The sequence below is a fragment of the Glycine max genome, chromosome 19 (genome assembly GCF_000004515.6).
Source record: "Glycine max cultivar Williams 82 chromosome 19, Glycine_max_v4.0, whole genome shotgun sequence".
NCBI classification, from domain to species: domain Eukaryota; kingdom Viridiplantae; phylum Streptophyta; class Magnoliopsida; order Fabales; family Fabaceae; genus Glycine; species Glycine max.
Window position 1 is genome coordinate 38,109,522 of NC_038255.2, and position 21,773 is coordinate 38,131,294.

The window sequence follows — 21,773 nt, forward strand, 5'->3', positions numbered from 1 at the left end:
ATCCCGCCGCTGGGTGCGGCCCACTCCTAATATACAATAGTGAAGCTTGATGGCAGCCTGAGATATTGTAAAACTCAATGCACTGAGCACTCAGCCTTTGGTGTTCATTCATGTTAAATTTGGTTATTGTTTCTACTTCAAAGTGTTCATTCATATCTTCTGTGTGCTTATAGGTTGCTTGGACCCATTGAACTTTAAGGTGTTCAAACTTGTTAAGCGTGCACAGCTGAGCCATAATGTTGCTAAGTTCACATTTGCACTTCCAACACCTACATCTGTTTTGGGTCTTCCAATTGGGCAACACATAAGTTGCAGGTTCCGTTGCCTGATATTTTTCTTGTTTCTGTTTTCCTTGTCAATTTAATTAGTTCATTTTGTGTTTAGTTTAGTATCTGCAAAATTTGTTCTCTTAATGCTGGCTGAGAATAGCTATTGTGATTGCTCAACTATAATGATAACTAATGAGTATAACAGGAATTGTTTCCATTTTTTAGTTTCTTTATCAATGTTTTTTTGTCATCTTGTGAATAAACAACTTCTCAAACAGGGGTAAAGATGCTCAAGGTGAAGACGTTATCAAACCATATACCCCTACTACATTGGATTCCGATGTTGGACATTTTGAACTAGTTATTAAGGTATATTCAGAACCCATTGACTTCATCCTTACTTTTTTCTAACTTATGTGCATTATTTTTTGTCTTCTCCCTTGATGATTGGGTTTTCTGTCTAAAATATGCATTCATTAGATGTACCCACAAGGAAGGATGTCACACCATTTCCGTGAGATGCGTGTTGGTGACTACCTTTCTGTGAAAGGACCCAAGGTAAATGTTTCTTCTACACATTTCTATACAAAGTTTTCTAGGTTTTTTCATTTTCTTAATTTTTAGTTGTAAAGTCGATGATTTATTCTTGTTCACATATAAGTCTTGTGCCCAAGGATATTCACAGTTATATGCATTTCTGTATTCACAATGTCTGATACCAAATGAAAGACTTGTTATTTAGATAGTTGGGCTTTAACATAATTGCTTCCAGGGACGTTTCAAGTACCAACCTGGCGAGGTTAGGGCATTTGGGATGCTTGCTGGAGGCTCTGGAATCACCCCAATGTTTCAAGTATATCATTAAGGGCACACTGTTCTGTTGTTCATCATCAAGAGGAAATTTCTTTTGTGGAATTCTGTGTTACTAATTTGTTTGCTTCTTGTCGCTGAAGGTTGCTAGAGCTATATTAGAAAACCCTAATGACAGGACCAAAGTACATCTTATCTATGCCAATGTTACGTATGAGGACATTCTTTTGAAGGTAATTAACATTTATCTTTTCCCTTAATATATGATATTCTTCACTTAATTTGAGAATTTATGAACTGACTCTTGATTTGGATTAATCAATTGCTTCGTACAAGCTACAAGTTCTATGATCTTCTGTTCACTATTTGACAAATTGAGTGAGTGAAAATGCATGAAGAGGCCATTTTTGTTCATTAAATGGCAAACCCCGCATTTTAGTCGCTTGATGATCTGTTTGCATTGCCTTGTGGTGAATTGAACTTTACAATTGACAATCTTTTTGTGACTCTAGAGTCTAGAATTAATTCTGCAGTTTGGCTGTATGTGATAGCTGTCCCAAAATGCCCACCTAGGTCAAATTGCTTGAGTTTGCAGTTGTTCTTAGGAGTCATAAATGGATATGTAAATAATTGGGGGGAAATGCATGTATCCACTGGAAAGCAGTTTGATTATGTCTCTGCCTCCTACATGTCTCCATCGGAGAGTCTACAAAGTACAAACTGTTTTAGCAATCTGTATCTTGCTGCAACAAAAATATTAGAGCATGTTTGGTTTGTGAAAATGTTTTCAATTTTCACTTTTAATTACAAAAATGCCATCTTGTTTCATTTTGTTTTCTATTTTAAAGCATTTGGTTAGGAATCAGTGAAGACAAACTTGTATTGTTGTCACTCTTTTCTGCATAAATCTTTGAAAACAGAATGAAAACAAGCTGACAATTTTATAATTAAAAGAAAAAATAAGAAATGAAATTAAAAAACATTTTCTCAAAGTAAACAAACTGATATAGTTTGTTCCATACAAATTTGTCCTTAGTGTGGAACAAACATGACACTTATGGAAGGGGCTTTTGTAAGTGTCTTAAAATTGCTAAGTGTTAACAATATAGAAATATATTCTTAAGAATTTTATTGTGTAAAAGAATTGAAGAACTGTTTTCCTGCAGAGGAAATATTTACTTTCCTAAATTGTTATCTTTAGTTCATTTACTCATGTCAATGCTATCTTTGAATAAGTTTGTATCACAAATTCCTCTCACTGTCCAATCCTTGCATATTGAAACATGTCATTAATGAAAGTCCACTTATTTGTATATACAGGAAGAGCTTGATGGTCTTGCTTCTAACTATCCAGATCGATTCAAAATATACTATGTGTTAAATCAGGTTAGTTTCCATGGCACGTGGAACTATAATTTTCTTGTCTATTACATTTGTTGCTTGGGCTTTGTTTGCTGAGGGGTCGTGCAAAATCTTGGTCTTGATGGCATCAAATAACAAAGTGCCAGCTAGATTAAAAAATTGCTAGTTATTCAATATTTTGTTCATAAATTCATATATAAAGTTTACAGTCATTAGCATGGACAAAACTTCATTGGACTTGTGGAAGAAATTGGTGGAACTTGACCATAATCTTTCTCCATTTTTCTTCTTCCATAACCCTGAACCTATAATTCTTAACAGCTATGACTTATGACCATTCTTTTTATGTCACGCCCTTGAATTTATAATCTCTCCAGCCTCCTGAGGTATGGGATGGTGGTGAAGGATTTGTGTCAAAGGAGATGATTCAAACACATTGCCCTGCTCCAGCACAAGATATTAAGGTAATTGTTTCATTATTTAACCCCATTACTCCAAAATTATGTTATGATGTTTTCTTTTGCTAGTTGTCATGTAAAAGGAAGATAAATGATTTGACGCATTTCTTGCGGATTTTCAGATATTGAGATGTGGCCCCCCACCTATGAACAAGGCCATGGCTGCTCACCTTGAAGCCCTTGGATATGCTCCTGAGATGCAGTTCCAGTTCTGATTCTCTTCATTGGGGGTGCTTAACATTGCATGGATTTCATGGCCTAGGCCATTGAAAAACATATAGCAACTTTTTGTTTCTTTTTTCCTGGCTATGAATCTGAGAAACATTGGACTGACAGTGCATTCAGTTTCACAAGGTTCTTCAGAGTTGAGGCCTGAATAATTGCTTCTTGTATGAAATGAGATTGATAACACCATGTGCTAGAGTTGCAAACTATGACTTGTTAGTATTGACTAAAATTGTCATCACTTTGGCATAGTTTTCAAACAGATGCAAAGGTCGTGAGTTATAAACTTATAATCAATCTTCAATTTTCAGATAAGGTAGAAGGTACTATTTTATTTCATGGGAATGGATCAAAACAGAGCTATAGGCTGCATGACAGCTTAGTTATGTGACTAGATAAATAAATATAAAGTGGTTAAAGAGATTTTTTTGGGTACCTTTAAATTAATGAGAAGCCCGGATTTGGTTCTCAGACATTTTGTCAAGTAAATTAAATTACAAAAGAATTTGCTTGCGCTTTTGACCATGTTAGATTGAATTTTACTTAGCAGGATCCTATTATGATTTTTTAATTGGGTTACTTTTTCAGAACAAAACGTAGCCATAAAGGCATAAACCTAGTTAGGCTATGGTTTTTTCCACGGGACTGACAGGAAATTTGACGGTAGCAGGACCAAGCCGATAATATTTACACGTATAGAAACCATTTTAATAAGTTTTCACGCATAGAAATCAAATTGAGAATTTATTACATGTATATAGACCAAATTATATGTTTAACTTAAAGACAATCATTTAATCTCTTGTTAAAGATCTACTACAATTGGGCGTGTCACCATTATTAAATGTAATTGTCATTATTGTCATAGTTAATTATCACAACCATTATTCTCATTATGATTTTTTTAGGAGGGTATCATTATGATTTTTTTAGGAGGGTCATATTAGAGTGAGAATCTATAATCTCATGCATATTATTCAAATTTCTTATCATTAGACCAACTTAGTTATGGTTATCCACTCTAGTTATGTTGATACTACCATCATTTTTGTTATCATAGTCATAATTTTTACCATTATCACTATTCTCATAATTATTACTATTTTTAATATTACGTTATATTCACTACAAGTCCAACATTATCGTCATTATGGCTTTATCCATTCTTCATTGTCATTGTCATCGAGTGAGTTTGAATTAGGAAATAGAGTGATTTAAATCCTTTTTTTTTTATTACTTTTTAGATGTGAGATATTTATCAATACTATCAAGGACTAATATTAGTAAAAACAGTTTAGTTAACTATTTTTTAGTAAAATTTTATTTTTCAATCACATTTTTTCTTTGTTAAACTTGACACTTAAAAGATTTAAGTACAATTTCATTAGAGACATAGAGTGGTTTAGATTTAAGAATTGACGTTTAATTTTGAAAACTGAAAATCATATAAATTTGAAACTATATTATAAACTGAAACTGAAGATTGATTTTAATTTTTGATAAAACTGAATTGAGTTTCTTCTAATTATATTTTGAACTGAAAATTGATAATTGATTTTTTTTGGTAGATAAAAGTTAAAGATAGTTTATTGACTCTCTATCTTGAATAAATTATCAACTCACCTAAATAGTTAATTTATTTAAGATAGTTAGTTTTTGATTTTTTATTCGGATTCAGTGATTTTCAAGCATGCATTAAATTGAATGAGTTTATGAAAATCATAAAAGTTGAAATAGTATTTTTTAAATTGGGAATTGGGATGGTTAACAAAGCCGATAAGATAAAGAATAAGTGGTCTTCACCTTCCCCAGGTAATGTTATCCTTACACGGCACGGTCTAGTTAAAGTACTAAACCAATATTGATTTAGTATTACTCTATTAGATCTATTTTGTTTGCAATTTTAGTAAGAAAATTATATCATTTTAATTATTATTTTGCAATATTAATAAATCATTAAATAATTTTTTCCATAACTATTTAGTGTGAAACAAAAAAATGTTGATAAAAAATATAACAGACAAAATAGTATATTAAGAGAAAAAAAATTTATCTTAAATAATTATCGTAAAGTAATTCAAATGATGCTTAATTAAATAAAAGTATAAAAATTATTTTATATTATTAGTGTATAAGTATTAAATTTATTAAAAAAATTATATAATAATAATATTTAACAAAAAGAGAATAAGAGTTGTATATTGAAAATATAAAAAGATTTACATAGTTATTCGTTTAGAATCAACCAATCATTTATAATAAATTTGTTGAACTTTTAAACATTAATTTTCTTAATTTATGTGAAAATCCTTGAATATCAAAAATAAAATAGGACGAGGGTAGTATTCTCTAATCGCAAAACGTCTCATTCTGGAATCGATAGTTTCGATTGATTTCATTTGTATGATTTTCTAATCACAAAATGTCTCATTCTAAAATCGATAAGTTTAAGATTGATTCATTTGTATGAGTGAGACCAAAAAAAGTGGAGACCCTTAAGCCGATTAGAACGCTTCCACTGTTAGACCCTATTCCCACGCTTATATCATCATATCACATATCACATATCACTCTCTCTCACACAATAAACAAAGAGAATTACTCCATACAAAAGTCTTCTCTTCTGGCACCAGCTACTCAATTAACAACAACCATTGATCATGGACCCTCATATTCTTTTCATTTGATTGTGATTTGTGATTGTGTCTGTTTCAAACAACAAAGTTACTTAACCACGTTGTTGGTTCCAAGTGTTGATTGCTTGGAATGCTGTTGTCACAATAACAATAATGGTTGAGAGAACCGTGTCTGGCTCCGCCATCAAGGTTGTTTCCAAGAAGTCCTTGTGTGGATTCTTCACAATGACAACGTTGTTGTTCATGTTGTCATGGTTGTTCGTTCTGCGTTCCACTCGCTCCGAGGCTTCGCCTAACTCAAACCTTTTCTCTTCCTACAGCAACTCAGATTTTGATCATTCGGTGCAGCAACAAAAAAACGTGGAAGAAGAAGTGGAACCATCATTTGGTAATAGAGCAATACTCGTGGACAACATAGAAGCAGCAGCAGCAGCAACAACAACAACAACAACAACAACACATGATGATAAACAACAAGTGCTTGAAGAACAAGGTGTGAAATGCAAAGCACATGACAAAGCTGTTTTAAGAGTTTTCATGTATGATTTGCCTCCTGAGTTTCATTTTGGACTATTGGATTGGAAGCCTGAGGAGAATGTTAACAATGTTTGGCCTGATATCAAAACTAAAGCACCCCATTACCCTGGAGGGTTGAATTTGCAGCATAGTATAGAGTATTGGCTCACTTTGGATCTTCTTGCTTCAGAACTACCTGAATCTGAAGCACCATCTAATGCTAGGAGTGTGATCAGAGTTAGAAACTCTAGTGAAGCTGATGTGATATTTGTGCCTTTCTTTTCCTCTCTTTGTTATAACCGGTTATCAAAAACTGGCCCACATGAGAAGAGGAGCAGGAACAAGCTGCTGCAAGAGAAGTTGGTGAAGTATGTGACAGCACAAGAAGAATGGAAGAGGTCAGGGGGCAAGGACCATGTGATATTGGCTCACCATCCAAATAGTATGTTGGATGCAAGAATGAAGTTGTGGCCTGGCACTTTCATACTCTCAGATTTTGGGAGGTATCCTACAAACATAGCCAATGTTGAGAAAGATGTGATTGCACCTTACAAACATGTGGTTGGATCCTATGATAATGATCAATCCAGCTTCGATAGCCGTACAACATTGCTGTACTTCCAAGGAGCTATATACAGAAAAGATGTACGTTTGTCTCACTCTTTAATGTCTTGGTTTTCTTCGTTTTGTTGAATCTTTTCTTTATGTATTTACATCATACTTTTGGTTGACTAAGTTTAACACACCAAGATGGAGTTCTTGCATTTTGGTTTGATCCAATAATAATATGCAGCACAACTATTTTTTTTTGTTGAAAAAATGATGTTTTAATTGGTCATCTTAGTTACATAATTGTAAACAAATATTAGATGTAGGCACCTTTAAGGAGAAAAAAGTTAAGAGGCAAGAGTTGTGGTTTACTGATAAACCAGAAATTCAAATAGTTTGTCTTGTAAACCACCTCCAAGCTCTGTAGGTGGGGTTTTATTCCAAAATAAAATAAAATATAATGTTGTTAACTTGATTATTTCCTTAGGTTACCAGGAAATATTGATACTCTGCTAATATTTAATCTTGAAGAATTTCTGTTCAAAACTACTCCTCACTCCTTGGGTTGCATCACTTACACAAGGCTAAAGCATTCTTTTTTTTTTCTTCTTCTTCTATAAAATAATCAATATCTCATAGCTGCAGAAAAAAGTAAGGGAACGAGCTCAAATTTTCAGCTTATGCTGCGGACCATAAGTTCTCTTTTGAAATTTCAGACCTATAAGTTGTTGTGTCATCATATGCCCAATAATGCTTACTTGTTTACTTGGTGAACATTCATTTATGGATGCAGTTGGTGTCAGCTCAGGTTAAATATATACCTTGCTTGTAGTTGTAGCCAAATTTGCAGATATTGTTCCTTAAAAAAATTGGCATGACATCTTATTGATGACTGCCTGGCGGAAAAAGTTTGATACCAGTATTGTGTTTAGGTTTTATTTCATGTAAACTTTTTTATGATTCCTATAATGTCCAAATGTTCTGTTTTTATCCTTCCGATATACAAACACTTGACATTCTACTTGTCATGTTACAAAAATATTATGTGGCAGTATTAGATAGAGTCACAATGTCACATAGGCCTTTTTGATAATTGGACATTAAGGGGATCAGATTTTTTTTTTTTTTTTTTACATGAACTAAAAGAATGGCTGATATTTTTATATGATTTAAGTCTGTTTTGCAAAGGACAAAATTTAGATACAGTTTCATATGTAATCTGTATAATGCATATTATTAAGGTGGAACTCTACTTCTGATTAAAGAATAAAACCAAAAAGACATATGAAACTATATCTAAGTTTTGTCCTTCTCCAAACCCAAGTTTCATTTCCTAAACATTTGAAACATTCCATGTGACTTACTTTTTACTCATAAAACCAGTTATGCTCAATCTTACTTCTTTTTTCTTTTCTCATACTACTCAGGGAGGTCATGTTCGGCATGAACTATACTATCTCCTTAAAAATGAAAAAGACGTGCATTTTTCATTTGGGAGTGTTCAAAAGGGTGGGGTGAGAAAGGCCACAGAAGGCATGCGTTCTTCCAAGTTCTGCCTCAACATAGCAGGTGACACCCCTTCATCAAACCGCTTGTTTGATGCCATTGCCAGCCATTGCGTCCCCGTCATCATCAGCGACGATATCGAGCTTCCATACGAGGACGTCCTCGACTACTCTCAGTTCTGCATATTTGTGCGCACAAGAGATGCTCTCAAGAAGAGGTATTTGATAAACTTCATCAGGAGCATTGGGAAGGAAGAGTGGACCAGGATGTGGAACAGGTTGAAAGAGGTTGAGAGTTTCTTTGAGTTTCAGTTCCCATCTAAGGAGGGTGATGCTGTCCAAATGATTTGGAAGGCTATTGCACGTAAAGTTCCTTTCATGAAGCTGAAGACTAATAGGTCTAGAAGGTTTTTGAGGTCTCTTTATGGGAATGACATGGGGAACAAATCAATAACTACACCAGCTAATTTTTGGTGATAGAAAAATAAATGTGTTTCTTTGGAGTTGTGCACCTCGAAGGCATTGGATATAATTACAAAAGAGAAAACATAAATGTAGTTCTTAGGTGTTGTTTTCTAATCACAGATGAAGTTAGATTACCCAAGTGAAACCTTAATTCTGATTAGAAAACAATACAAACAACACCTAAATAACTGTATCTAAGTTTTGTCGTATCACAATCCACAATTGACTTTAGGTTTGGCCTTTAGAAATGTTAGAACATGAACACCCCTTAGAGATATATGTATGTAGTGATTTTGATTATGACACTGTAACGTAACGTTTATACCTGATAGGAAAGAGAATTTAGGCATATTTGGTTCCATTTGGGGGTTTACAATGAAAGTGTCCTTTGTTGTTGATTTGATCAACCTTTTTTCTTTGGGGCTGTTTCGAAAGTGATATAACATGACACTAGCTGACCATGTGTCATCAACTTTTAGTTCTCCTTTTGGACTTTAGAGATTCCATGATGCTAGCTTTCAGCTTAATTTCAGATGACACACTACTTTAGTTGTGTTTTCCTCCAGAATTCTTTGTATTTGATGTGAAAAAAGATCATTTAGCCTTTTTTTTGTTACTTGTCATCGTATATACATGGAATGATTGATCAACATTCAAATCAGAGACTGTGAAGAAGAAAAAAGATGTGTAAGAATCTTTTATCAAAACATTGTTATGGACACGTTTTAGGGTGCACGTGCACATGATTGCCTCCATGAAAATGTCAGTCATCACTCAAATGAAACTAAAATAACATGGTTTATAAGATTAACTTGGTGATAGAGGAATAAAGGTTACGGATCAAATCTCTATTAAGAAAAACCATTAACGACTAATTGATAAAAAAAACTAAAATAGCACTGGTGAAATGTAAAGTTGATATAAAAATTATATTTAGTTATTTGGTTTCCTACACAATCTTTCTTCTTAATCAATGATATTTGAGCCATGAGTTCTCTCAACGGAGATTCAAACATTTGTTTGCTCACGCCATAAATTAAAATTTGTCTTTTTAAACTCAATCCTCTTTACTGTTTAAAGTGCTTTAATATTTGGGTTAATTAAATTTTTAGTTCCTGAATTTTTTTGAAATTTAAATTTTAGTCCTTAAACTTTTATTGATTAGTCAATGTCTCTTAATATTTTTCCATTAAAGTTTTTAGTCTCTAAATTTGTCAAAAATTCAATTTTTAGTCCTTAAAATCTTTTTAAATAAATAAAAATAATGAGTTCAAACTTTTATTTAAGGACTAAAAATTAAAATTTCAAAAAGTTTAAGGACCTTAACCAGTCAAACAAAAGTTTAAGGACTAAAAACTAGGGGTGTAAGCAGGTGCAGGTCACCCGTGAACACGATTTGATCCAAACCAACCAAAACAATTTGAGTTGGATAATTTTTATGTTTGGGTTAGACTTGAACCGAATCAATCAAACTCGCTAAGTCCTGAGTTAGGTCATGAATTTTAATATTTGAACTCATTGACCCATTGATTTGTATTAAATTATTATTATTATTATTAATATATGTAATATATAATATGTATTTTTAAAAAATCAAATACTATTGGCTATTAATTACATAGACTTATCGACCTGAATTGAGTAAACATCAACACATCCTTAACCTTCAGGATCAAAATGACAAGAGTTTTATTGATTAAAGACACTTTAGATGAGATTCTAAAAATATTTTGAATCTATTTACAAAAGATTAGACATCGTAATGTATCATTGGTTTTGGTAAAAAAAAGTGTTTGAAACCCATATTTATTATGTTTATTAAAACTCCTTATCTCAAATATGATATGCTTAATTTCTGATCACCCATGGATAGATAGATAGATAAGAGTTAGTGGAGTGGGGTAAGGTGTGATAGCATCACAAAATTTTTTTTTAATAAAAAATCTAACAATAAACAGTTGTTTCTGATTTATTTAATAAAAATTTTAGTTTATAAAAATATTACGTTTTAAAAGGATAAAATTAAATGTTTTGACCCATTGATTCAACCCAACCCAAATCGTTTACAAACAGGTTGATTTGGGTTGAGTTTCATTTTTTTTCTTAGAAAACCGACCCAAACTAACTTGTTTAAATTTGATTGGATTGGGTCATGAGTTTGACTACTTCTACTAAAAACCTTAATGAAAAAAAGTTAAAGAACCTTAATAAGTCAAACAAAAATTTAGGGACTAAAAATTAAATTTAAAAAAATTTACGGAGTACAAATTAAATTAAACCTTGTTATTTTGTTGTTCTTTAAAGTATTATACATATTTAAAAAGTGGCATTTAGATTATCTTTAGATGATTGATTAGGTAAAATAAATTCATTATTGATATAATACTTGTGTAGATTTATAGTATGTGTATGGATTTCTTTTATAACAATAGTAACTATTAAAGTATATAAATAGGAGTTAAACTCGATTGAGTTTCCTTATGGTTTGTAATGGAGGTTCTTGGGGGTAGTTTCTCCTTATTTTAAAAAATATAAATAGGAGTTTAACTTTTATATATTGTTAATAAAAATATTTTATATATTTTTATAGTATTAGTATATTTTAATTAAATAATGTACTATCTAGGATCTATAAAGTATATGTGTCATGATGCGTGGCACTCCGAGACACACGTCAACCCTCTATGTCAACTTTAACATAGGAGCATGAACGATGTGCCCTTAACAGTCGGGCTCCTCAACGAACAAGTTATCTCTAACCTCTCAATTATTTGAATATATTGTCATCTCTTTACCTCTTAACAGGGATTCAAAGCTACACATTATATGTGAGATACAATTATCTACTAGCAATTATCTCTAAGCTACATGTCATATGTAACATTATTTATAAGTCACTTTTATTTGTTGGTTATTATTTACAAGCTAATAATTATCTGCAATGATTGTTATGTCACCGTAACAACTCCTATCAACAAGGACCCGCAACTCCCACTTTACACTATAAGCACCAGGTTCTCTCGTATTCTTGATACACATTCATGTGCACTCCCTCGACACACTAACGCATACATACACCTGCTCACAAACTTGTGTGTTCTCATTCTCTTAACTTATATACTAACATGAGCATCAAAGTCTTTTTGTTTTATAGGTGCCCCTTCCTATCCTCTTAACAAAGCGAGCTCTCATTCTGATGTGCGAAGTCTAGAAGCCCATCTTGTCCATGTCCACCCTAATGTGTGCTAGCTCCGGATTATGGTAAGTACATTTGGCGCCCACCATGGGGCTACAGTAAAACATACCCTGTGATCTCTCTTTATCTCTCTTTTTCACCCATGGTTAGCATGCAATCTGGCGTCAGACGCAAGGCCCCTTTCAAAAGCTCAACTCTTCCTTCAGCAACCATGCCAAATACTGATACTCTCCACTAACTCCAAAATCGCATTGCAAAGATGGAGCAACGCCATGAGTAGGAGTTGAGAAGGCTAAAGGCTAACCACAATCAGCTCAAGGCTTGTGTGAGATGCCCTTAGGGCGACGAGCACTCCGCTCACACATTGTCTGAGTGTACAAGGAGAATCGCCCTCGACGCATAGTCAACACTCAAGAAAATCCAAGTCTCTCCCACATCCACCGTCTTACAGGGCAGACTAGTTGTCGACACCTCTTCGTCGACTGAATCATGAAAGTTGACATACCCCTAGGTTGGAAACCACTCAACCTAGAGCGGTATGATGGGACCATCGATCCAGATGAACATCTGGATACTTTCCTCACTCAGGCAAATTTGTACACCAATAACGATGCAATCCTATGTCGTGTCTTCCTAACGTCCCTTAAAGGGGCGACATTGACTTGGTACGATGAACTCCCTCCAAGGTCCATCAACAATTTCGACACTTTTGTTGAGCGCTTCAATGCGTAATATGCCACCATCGAGTCACATCGTATGATGTTGACTGCTCTGGCCAGCCCGCGACAAGCAAATGATGAATCCCTACGAAAATTCATGGATAGGTTTGGACGCATTGCCATCCAGATCCATAATCTCATCCCAAAGTAGCGTTACACTCCATATTGTTAATTATTTGAATATATTATCATCTCCTTATCCCTTGACAGGTATTCAAAGCTACAAATTATCTGTAAGGTATAATTATTTACTAGCAATTATCTCTAAGTTACATGTTATATGTAACATTATCTATAAGCCACTTTTATTTACTAGGTATTATCTACAAGCCGGTAATTATCTGCAAGGGCTGTTACATTATCGTAACAGTCACTATCAACAAGGACCCTAGCTCCCACTCTACACTATAAGTATTTGATTCCTTCGTACTCTTGATACACATTCATTTGTACTATCTCGACATGCTAATGCATACGTACACCTGCTCATAAACTCGTGTATTCTTACTTACTCTCTAATCTTAACTCATACTTACTTGAACGTTAGAGTTCTATGTTTTGCAGGTCTCCCTCTTGTCTTCTTAACAAAGGGAGTTCTCATTCCGACGTACGAAGTCTAGGAGTCCACCTTGTCCATGTCCACCCTAGCATGTGTCAGCTCTGGACTTTGGTAAGTACAAATACTAAAAAAAATATAAAATAAAAATTAAAGGTGTAAATTTTAAAATAATAAAAATGTATATAATTAACACTAATTTTAGGAGAGTTGATAATAATTATTCCTATTAATATTTGTGTTTTAATTCATTTATAATGTTAATGTAGGCTATTTTTATGCAAATATTTAATAAGAGCCTATATCGTCATATAATATTTATTGATAAATAAACCAATGAACATTTGAATCAATTTATGTAAGATTATTTTAGTTTTAAAAAAATTAAATATAAGATTTTAGTCCAAGGTTGTGTTAAATATATAAAAAAAATACATGAGCTATAAAAGAAACAAAAAATCATATTAAGTGATTTAGTAAAATATTCAAATTTTATTTAAGGTTAAATTACTCATTTGGTCCTTATAGTTTCATGATTCTTACCTTTTTAGTCCCTATAGTTTGAAAGTGGTTTTTTTAGTCCCTATAATTTACATTTTAATTCTCTTTTTTAGTCTCTGTAGTTTAAAAGTATTCTTTTTAGGCCTTATGGTTTGTATTCTAATTCTTTTTTAGTCCCTATAATTTGAAAACTATAGGAATTAAAAAAGTAAGAATAATGAAACTATAGAGACTAAAAAGACCATTATCAAAACTACAGATACTAAAAAGGAATTAAAATGTAAACTATAGGAACTAAAAAGTCCACTTTCAAATTATAGGGATTAAAAAAGTAAGAATCATAAAATTATAGGGACCAAATGAATAATTTTGCTGATCTAAATAGACTTAAACATGTTTTTAGTTTTCATAAATTAACATTTTTTTTTATTTTTGATTTCTACATGTTTCTTTTTTTAATTTTAGTCTTTGTAAGTTGTAGATTTTCAATTTTGATTCTTGTAAATTTTTTTGTTCATTTTAGTCCTTATGAATTTATATTTTTTTAATTTTAGTCCCTTTAAGATTTTATTTTTTTTTCATTCATAATTTTCATAACTCATAAATTCGCAATTACATTAATCAAAATTAGAAAAAACACAGCTTTTCAGAAACTAAAATTAAACAAAATATCTGAATCAAAATTAAAAAAACACAAATTTAATAATACTAAAAATAAACAATTTTTTTTATAGGAAAAAAAAGAAACTACTTATATCAAAAATATATTTAAGTTATTCAAGTATTATTTTTTTTATGAATGTTTTTTTTTTTAGTTTTAAGATAATTCTTTAGCAAGTGGGGAAATCAAAGAGGACCTGGAAAGACGATGTAAGAATAAATTGTAGTAAAACCCATCTTAAATCTCAAGAAAAGACACGTTAGCGAGCGAGTCTAAGGAATGAGAATGGCGCTATCTTCATTTTCATTACCGTGTTTGTGTTATTGCACTTCAACGCTGGTTCCCTTCAATCTCACTCGGCTCCAACTGGTTAGCCTCAAACCCTATACTCGTTCTCAATCTCAGCACACCGCCGCTAAAGCTAAAGTTTCTTCTGCTCCGTTAGTGTACTCCACCAGACAAGGGTTTGACACCGTCAACATTGCCGAAGATGTCACCCAGGTACTCACTCTACTATTCCTTCACAATTTTCAACACACTTTTTTTTTTTTTTTTTTATTTCTTATGTAATGTGCGCCCCTCTTATTATGTAGTTCGCCATTTTTTAATTACTGTGCAATACTACTCCTGTCATGTCAAGAAACAAATAGGCTAATTCATCGAAGCCAGCGGTAGTTTTTAAATTGTTTAATTTTAATTACGGCCTGTTTGGATAAACTTATCTAAAAGCACTTCTAGGAGAAGAAAATACGATGAAAGAAAAGAAAATGCGAGCTTCTCCATAAGCTAAAGCTTATGCATAAGTTAAAAAAAGTAATCTTTTAGAGCTTCTACCAAATAGCATATTCATAAGTTGAATAAGCTAATTTTAGCTTATGGAGAAACTCATTTCATTTTTTCCTTTTTATTTTCTTCTTGGAGAAGTGTTTCAGAGAAGTTTATCCAAACATTATAACTTTTAATCTTATTCCTAAAATGCCCATATAATTAGATGCTTTAAGTGATGGTTATATTCGAGGATATCTCAATAATCAGGACCAAAAAAAGCTCTCTTTTAATCTTGAATATTTTACAAATTCTTGCAGTTGATTGGAAATACACCAATGGTGTACCTCAATAAGGTTACAGAAGGTTGTGTGGCTAACATTGCTGCGAAACTCGAGTCTATGGAACCTTGCCGAAGTGTCAAGGATAGGTAGGTTATACTTTTATACTTTTATTCATCAGAAGATGAATGGTAACAATACTTGCAGATTCTCTACTATTCTATTGGCTGGAATTTGAAACTTAGTAGGACTTGTTAAATTATGGATATGGAATGGGATTTACATTATGAGAAATGCTAGGAATGTACTCTTTTAACAGGTAGTTGAAATCGACAGGAAATCACAAAATTTGGTTGGTTCCACATCTTATTTAATGACCCTCTTTTTTTTTATTTTGTAGTTTTCAATAAATTTTAACAAGTAAGAGAGAGTGTGTTAGGAAGAGTGTGCTATAGAGTGTGTTCCTATCCTAGCACTCCTCCTTGCACTATTTACATGATTTTTGAGTCTTGGTGAATTTCAGTTAATAGTAAAGAGTGTTTTAGAAAGAATGTGATAGATTGAATGAAAATATATGGTCCTATACATTGTCAAAGGAGGTTAATGAATTATTATCATTATTATTATTATTATTATTACTACTACTACGAAAATGCTGAAAGGTACATAACAGATTTTGTAAACACTAAATACACTGGAGAGAAATTTTATCTCTTAAAACATTTCTTCTCTCTTCACTCATAGACTCATCCCTCTACTGATTGATTAAAAAATTGCTTGTGACACTTCATATGAAAAGTTATTCATACTAAATAACATTATTGTTATTATTGTTATGTGTTTTGACAGGCTTTAGTTTTGTTAAGTATTGGTTTTGTGAGATGTTAGATAATCATGTTCCCGATCCCGAGTATGACTCATCTTGTCAGAAGCTTTTCCACATTCATGATTTGCACTTTGCAATTTATTTTGTCTTTTTTTTTTTTTTATCTTAGTTTGATGTTCAGATTTGAGATATATGATGTGTTGACATCTGTTAATGTTCAAAATGTCAGAATAGGCTATAGTATGCTATCTGATGCTGAAGAGATTGGAGCAATTTCTCCTGGGAAGGTACATCATGAATATTTTCTGTGTATAGATCAAATGCAATCTTTGCTATTCCATATATCTTTAAACTTACTGTAATGTTATGTAATAGTTTGTACAAAATTGAGGCATTGAATCTTGGATTTTCCTTACATTCCTGATCCTGTATTTGTGCAGACCATTTTGGTTGAACCAACAACTGGAAATACAGGACTTGGCATTGCTTTTGTTGCAGCAACAAAGGGGTACAAACTTATAGTCACAATGCCTGCTTCTATTAATGTTGAGAGAAGAATCCTTTTACGTGCATTTGGTGCAGAGGTTGTTCTGACTGATGCTGAGAAAGGGCTAAAAGGGGCAGTTGACAAAGCTGAAGAAATTGTTCGCAACACACCCAATGCGTACATGTTTCGGCAGTTTGATAACATGACTAATACAAAGGTTAAGTCTCAATGCATCTCCTATAAGACCTTCACCTTATCAATCACTGTTTTGAATTATTTAGTGCATCATTGAAAATAGAAATTGCAATATAAATTAAGTTACATGTTATTAAGACTTATATGCACAAATTACAGATCCACTTCGAAACTACAGGGCCAGAGATATGGGAGGATACCATGGGTAATGTTGATGTATTGGTAGCTGGGATTGGAACTGGTGGCACCGTTACTGGCACTGGACGTTATCTGAAAATGATGAACAAAAATATAAAGGTTTGATTCTTCATTTGATATGGCATTTACTTGTTATTTCAAATTGAATGAGATACTTATTGGTCTTGTGGCACTAACTTCCACTGTTAAGTATATTAGTTCCAGAATTCAAGTCCCATAATTTGCACTTCTTTAGTTTTAAAAGAAATTATATGCAATTGTTATTGAATCAGTGTGCTGACAGCATGTGCATTATATTTCTCGTATTTGAAACCTCTAGTGACTTGGCTCTGTGTCCTGTGTTGGAAAGAGAGAGGGAGAGGGAATAATGAAAGGAAAAATGATCCAGAAGGAACACATAAAATATTAGTTTGACTGTTCTAGCATACATTTGATTAAACCATAAATTGTAGCCAACATTTTCCAGGAAGACAAATGTTGGTGTATGCTTTGTATGCTTCTTATATTTAAAGTGCAAGTGATGCTTTACCGGTTCTACTTTCTTTAACCTAGCATGAAAGTGTGCTATATTATGTCTTGCTTAGGTGGTTGGGGTGGAACCTGCAGACAGAAGTGTTGTTTCGGGTGACAGTCCTGGTATGAATATTTTACAAAGTTTATGGAGGCTATTTCTTCATATTGTTAGTTTCAATGCCAATATCCATTTAAAACAGATTCTCTTGTCAGCTGTTGACTGTATCAGATTTTGTTGTAGGTTTCATGCCAAGCATTTTGGATATCAAACTGCTTGATGAAGTTATCAAGGTAAAAAAAATACTCCTCCTCTGTTGTACACTTTCCTCTTTATTTCTGGTCAAAATAACCTGTTTGAGGCTATTCTTTGGCTCTGGTAATTCTATACTAATGAACAAGCCTTGTCTCATGAATTTAGGTGATAGAGTTCAATTTTGGAGTCATATACATAAGATTTAAATGCTTTATCTGGAGTGTCATTTACTAAACTCTCTTTAGTTATTGGTTTAGGGGCTTTTGTTTCCAATCATGCAGTGTTGTAATCTTCATAATTTGCATAATTTGAACAACTAATTAACTTGACACATGAAAGTACAGGTTACAAATGTTGAAGCTGTCGAAATGGCAAGGAGATTAGCATTGAAAGAAGGTTTGCTGGTAAGTTATAAGTTAAAATATTGAGTAAATCCTCATTCTAGTCCTTGAGATTGTAACTGTTGGTCGCTTTAGTCCTTGGCTTTACAAAATTCTTACTTTATTTGTTTTAGTCCTTTTTCACTTCATTTTTCACAGCTCATGTCTTGGAACATGGTCATTTGCACTAAAAAGGACTAAATGAGAATTTTGCAAAATTAGGGACTAAATGACCTATGCTTACAATTTCAAATTCTAGAATGAGGGTTTACTTGTAAAATGTCTTTGAATGTATAAGTTGCTTTATGTTTAATGTTTTAATGTTCATTATCAGCAAAGATTTGCAATATTTTGGCAATGTTAATGTCTCTGTAATCTGTATATAAATTGAATTATGCAATCTGCATCTAGGTTTCTTTATATATTTTTAGTGTGCGTGCATATATTCTAGATGCAATATTAAAATTAGTTATTGGCTTGACATCCTTCATCTTTAGTTTTGTGTGTTGCTGGATATTGCAATTCACTTTAAACTACAAAGTGGTCTGGTTTTTACTTTTTAGAATAGGTTCTATCATAATTATTTCAAATTTCTGTCTAGGTTGGGATTTCTTCAGGAGCTGCAGCAGCTGCTGCCATAAATTTAGCAAGACGGCCTGAGCATTCTGGGAAACTTATTGTGGTGAGTTTATTTTTCACAAATATTTTGGCTTTCTTTTGTGATGTTTTCATTGGATGTACTGGTCACATTTTATATATACAGATAGGTGTTGAAAATTGAAATTGATGGAATAAAGTGAAGCTTAGTGAATTTTTCTCACAACTAATAGGTGTTGTGCCTAGTGATATGTTCTTCTGTTTACTTTAGTGCTTGTGTTTAGCTTGAGTTGTTGAATGTAGCACTCAATAGTTTATTTTGCTTTCTGCTTCTTCTATGGTCCCAGGTTATGTTGTTGGTTAAACATGCTTATTTTTTTGGTATTTTTATCTCCTTTTTAATTAGAATATTATGACTCCTTGCAAAATTGTGAAATCATGATGCTTCTGTCTTCATTTGGATTAAAGATCAGTGGCCAGGAGCAAATTAAATATCTTTTGGGTTTAGACGTAGTTGGGGTTCTGTGCTTCCCTTCATAGAAGTGGCAATTGATGCAAATCATAAGAGTGACAGATAAGGGCTTGGGAAAAACTTGAGTTGATGTTGCCCATGAATTATCAAAGTTGGAAATTTGGAGAGCAGAAGTGTATACAGAATGCATGCATTTATATGTTATACTATACTACTTTCCACGATAAATTATTTTCTTGTTAATTAAGCTTCCTAATATTGGTTCTAACTTTGCCTCTTATTTTGCGCATTGAAGGTTATTTTTCCAAGTTTTGGTGAGAGATATATTTCTACTGCTCTCTTCCATTCTATCTATGAAGAGGTTCAGAAAATGTAAAGCATAGATTCTACCTTAATGAGGACAATTGCCTATTGGAGATTGAAGCTGCTCTCATGGCGTTACCATTGGTAGAAGTGGCAGCTGCCTCATGCTTTGTATAGGTATATCCTCACACGGTTCTTGTATAGAATCAATGTTCAAAGATGAACTGGTCTTCTGTATATGTTTTAATCTTTGTATTTTATCCATCAGATGCATCATTCGGACAAGGCACAATTCTTGAAGCTGAGGTCTTTCAGGAAGCTAAAGTGGGGACTGACATGATGTACAATGTTTTTTTTTTTACTGGTAATCTAGCATTGTCTATTCTTTTCATTATTCTTCACTTTCCCTTCCCCAGTCGTCAATGATGAGTAGTATTCAAATGTTTTACAGGGTTGTTAAAATTCTTTTTCCTATTTACTATTATCCGACTATGTATCTTATATATCTAGAGATATATATGGAAGCATTACGAACTAACATTATGGTTGACGATGGTTTATTAGTGAGCTATACCATTATTTATTCAGCAGAAATAGTGCTTGCGTACAGATTAATTATTGCTTCTTAAAATGACAAAGCTATATTTCAAAGTATTGAGTGCAAGAAGGAAACTTAGCGGTTGTCACTAAGATCTCCTTGTCTGCTTTAATAGTGATAATTTAATTTTATAAATTTTTTATTGAAAAAATTATTACAAAATCCGTTTCAGAAAGGGTTGGTTATACTAATTTCATCCTGAATAGGTGTGTCTAGTATGGGCTTGCTAAATCTTGGTCCATGATGATATCTTTACATATCAACAGTTGGATATATTCTTTAAACGGGTAGATAGCTTTCATCTGACCGGTTGTTATGTAAGTAGTATAAAAATTGCTGCTTAGTCCCCAAATTAATGTCAGTTATTATGGTGATATTGCAAGTAAATCTCAACACTGTGTACGTTAATCTACCATCGGTCTCATTTGAAGGTTTGATTACTTTTTTCCTTGGACAGTAAGATCTTATATGTGATAATGTAATGGTTTGTTGCAAAGTGAGTTTCTCGGTGACATTATATTAATCCTCAATAATTCTGTTGTTCAGACTTCAGTCAGTAGCAATAGCCAAATAAATCATATCATAATCACTCTCATAATTCCCATTTCAATGTTTCATGAGGTGCAAACAAATGAACAAAGTTCTTTCCAATGTTATTAACGAGTTTATTCACGGTGAACAGGTGCTCTCCTTCCTCAGCAAGTTTCCTATAGCACATTGGTGGACTTTATTATCAAAATGGGTTATTTCGTAAAACTAATTACTAAAGAGGTGTTTTATAAAATTATTTATCCGTTATGTGTGATGTTTTGTCATGTAGGATGCATGAGGCATTATTTGAATGACACCTTCTGTTTTGTCACTACAGGAGGTGTTATCCTGTGTGTAACCAAATATTTGGTATTTAACGTGCGTCAGTCAAATTGTGTTAAATACCTAACATAATGGTACACACCAAAGTGACATCTCCTAACAAAATATAAGAAAAGACAAAGTTAATTCAAGTGATGTCTTTTTTCTAAATGACAAATAAAAAACACAAGACATCATTCAAAGTGACGTCTAATAAATTTTAATTGACAAAAATCATTTTTGTAGGTAAATAGTTTTCTGAGACACCCATATTGATAAATAATTTTACCAAACTACCTATTTTGGTAAAAAAAAAAAAAGTCCCATTGGTGGAACATTACGTTCTGAATTTCTTAAATTAACAGGTAAAAGCATTGGCAGGTTTCTTGGAGAAATCATGCTTGAAAATTAAAATCATAATAGATGTTCCTAGTTTAGTAGGACTAATAGCTAGGTTTTGATTTTGATTTCTTGATTTGCAGAAAATAGAGCAACCCGTGTTTCCTTAGGATGCAAAGTCCGTGAAGTTAACATTTTTCATGTTAATTCTTTACCCTGAAAACTTTTGCTAAATGAATTTCTTCGAAATTGCAAGCAATTTTCTTTTCATTTTTAATGTCTTTTT

At 32.7% G+C, this 21,773-nt stretch overlaps 2 protein-coding genes across 2 annotated transcripts in view; both read left to right on the forward strand.

Moving 5' to 3' along the window:
• The window catches only part of LOC100816447 (NADH--cytochrome b5 reductase 1), a 4,704-nt gene extending 1,290 nt beyond the window's left edge, over nt 1–3,414 (forward strand). The window contains exons 2-9 of the mRNA XM_003554011.5: nt 174–315; nt 548–638; nt 750–827; nt 1,042–1,122; nt 1,223–1,312; nt 2,400–2,465; nt 2,819–2,905; nt 3,022–3,414. Of these exons, the coding sequence (XP_003554059.1) occupies nt 174–315; nt 548–638; nt 750–827; nt 1,042–1,122; nt 1,223–1,312; nt 2,400–2,465; nt 2,819–2,905; nt 3,022–3,114 (728 nt within the window). The 3' untranslated portion in view covers nt 3,115–3,414. The remainder of the gene's footprint in view (nt 1–173; nt 316–547; nt 639–749; nt 828–1,041; nt 1,123–1,222; nt 1,313–2,399; nt 2,466–2,818; nt 2,906–3,021) is intronic.
• A 2,301-nt stretch (nt 3,415–5,715) lies between these two features.
• On the forward strand, nt 5,716–20,144 carry BSAS (beta-substituted alanine synthase). The gene is made up of 14 exons (XM_003554013.5): nt 5,716–6,921; nt 8,253–8,803; nt 13,275–13,384; nt 14,706–14,929; nt 15,514–15,623; nt 16,530–16,587; nt 16,741–17,004; nt 17,142–17,279; nt 17,765–17,816; nt 17,935–17,984; nt 18,291–18,350; nt 18,928–19,008; nt 19,691–19,875; nt 19,967–20,144. Exons 1-13 carry the CDS (start codon nt 5,914–5,916, stop codon nt 19,769–19,771), a joined length of 2,787 nt encoding a protein of 928 aa, XP_003554061.2. The 5' UTR covers nt 5,716–5,913; the 3' UTR covers nt 19,772–19,875; nt 19,967–20,144.
• The last annotated feature ends 1,629 nt before the right edge of the window (nt 20,145–21,773 follow it).

Coding starts and splice junctions, on each gene's coding strand:
- BSAS (XM_003554013.5), top strand. CDS start 5,914: ATGGTTGAGAGAACCGTGTCTGGCTCCGCCATCAAGGTTGTTTCCAAG. Junction 8,804..13,274: donor ACTACACCAGCTAATTTTTG/GTGATAGAAAAA, acceptor TATGTTTTGCAG/GTCTCCCTCTTGTCTTCTTA. Junction 17,280..17,764: donor TGATGAACAAAAATATAAAG/GTTTGATTCTTC, acceptor TGTCTTGCTTAG/GTGGTTGGGGTGGAACCTGC.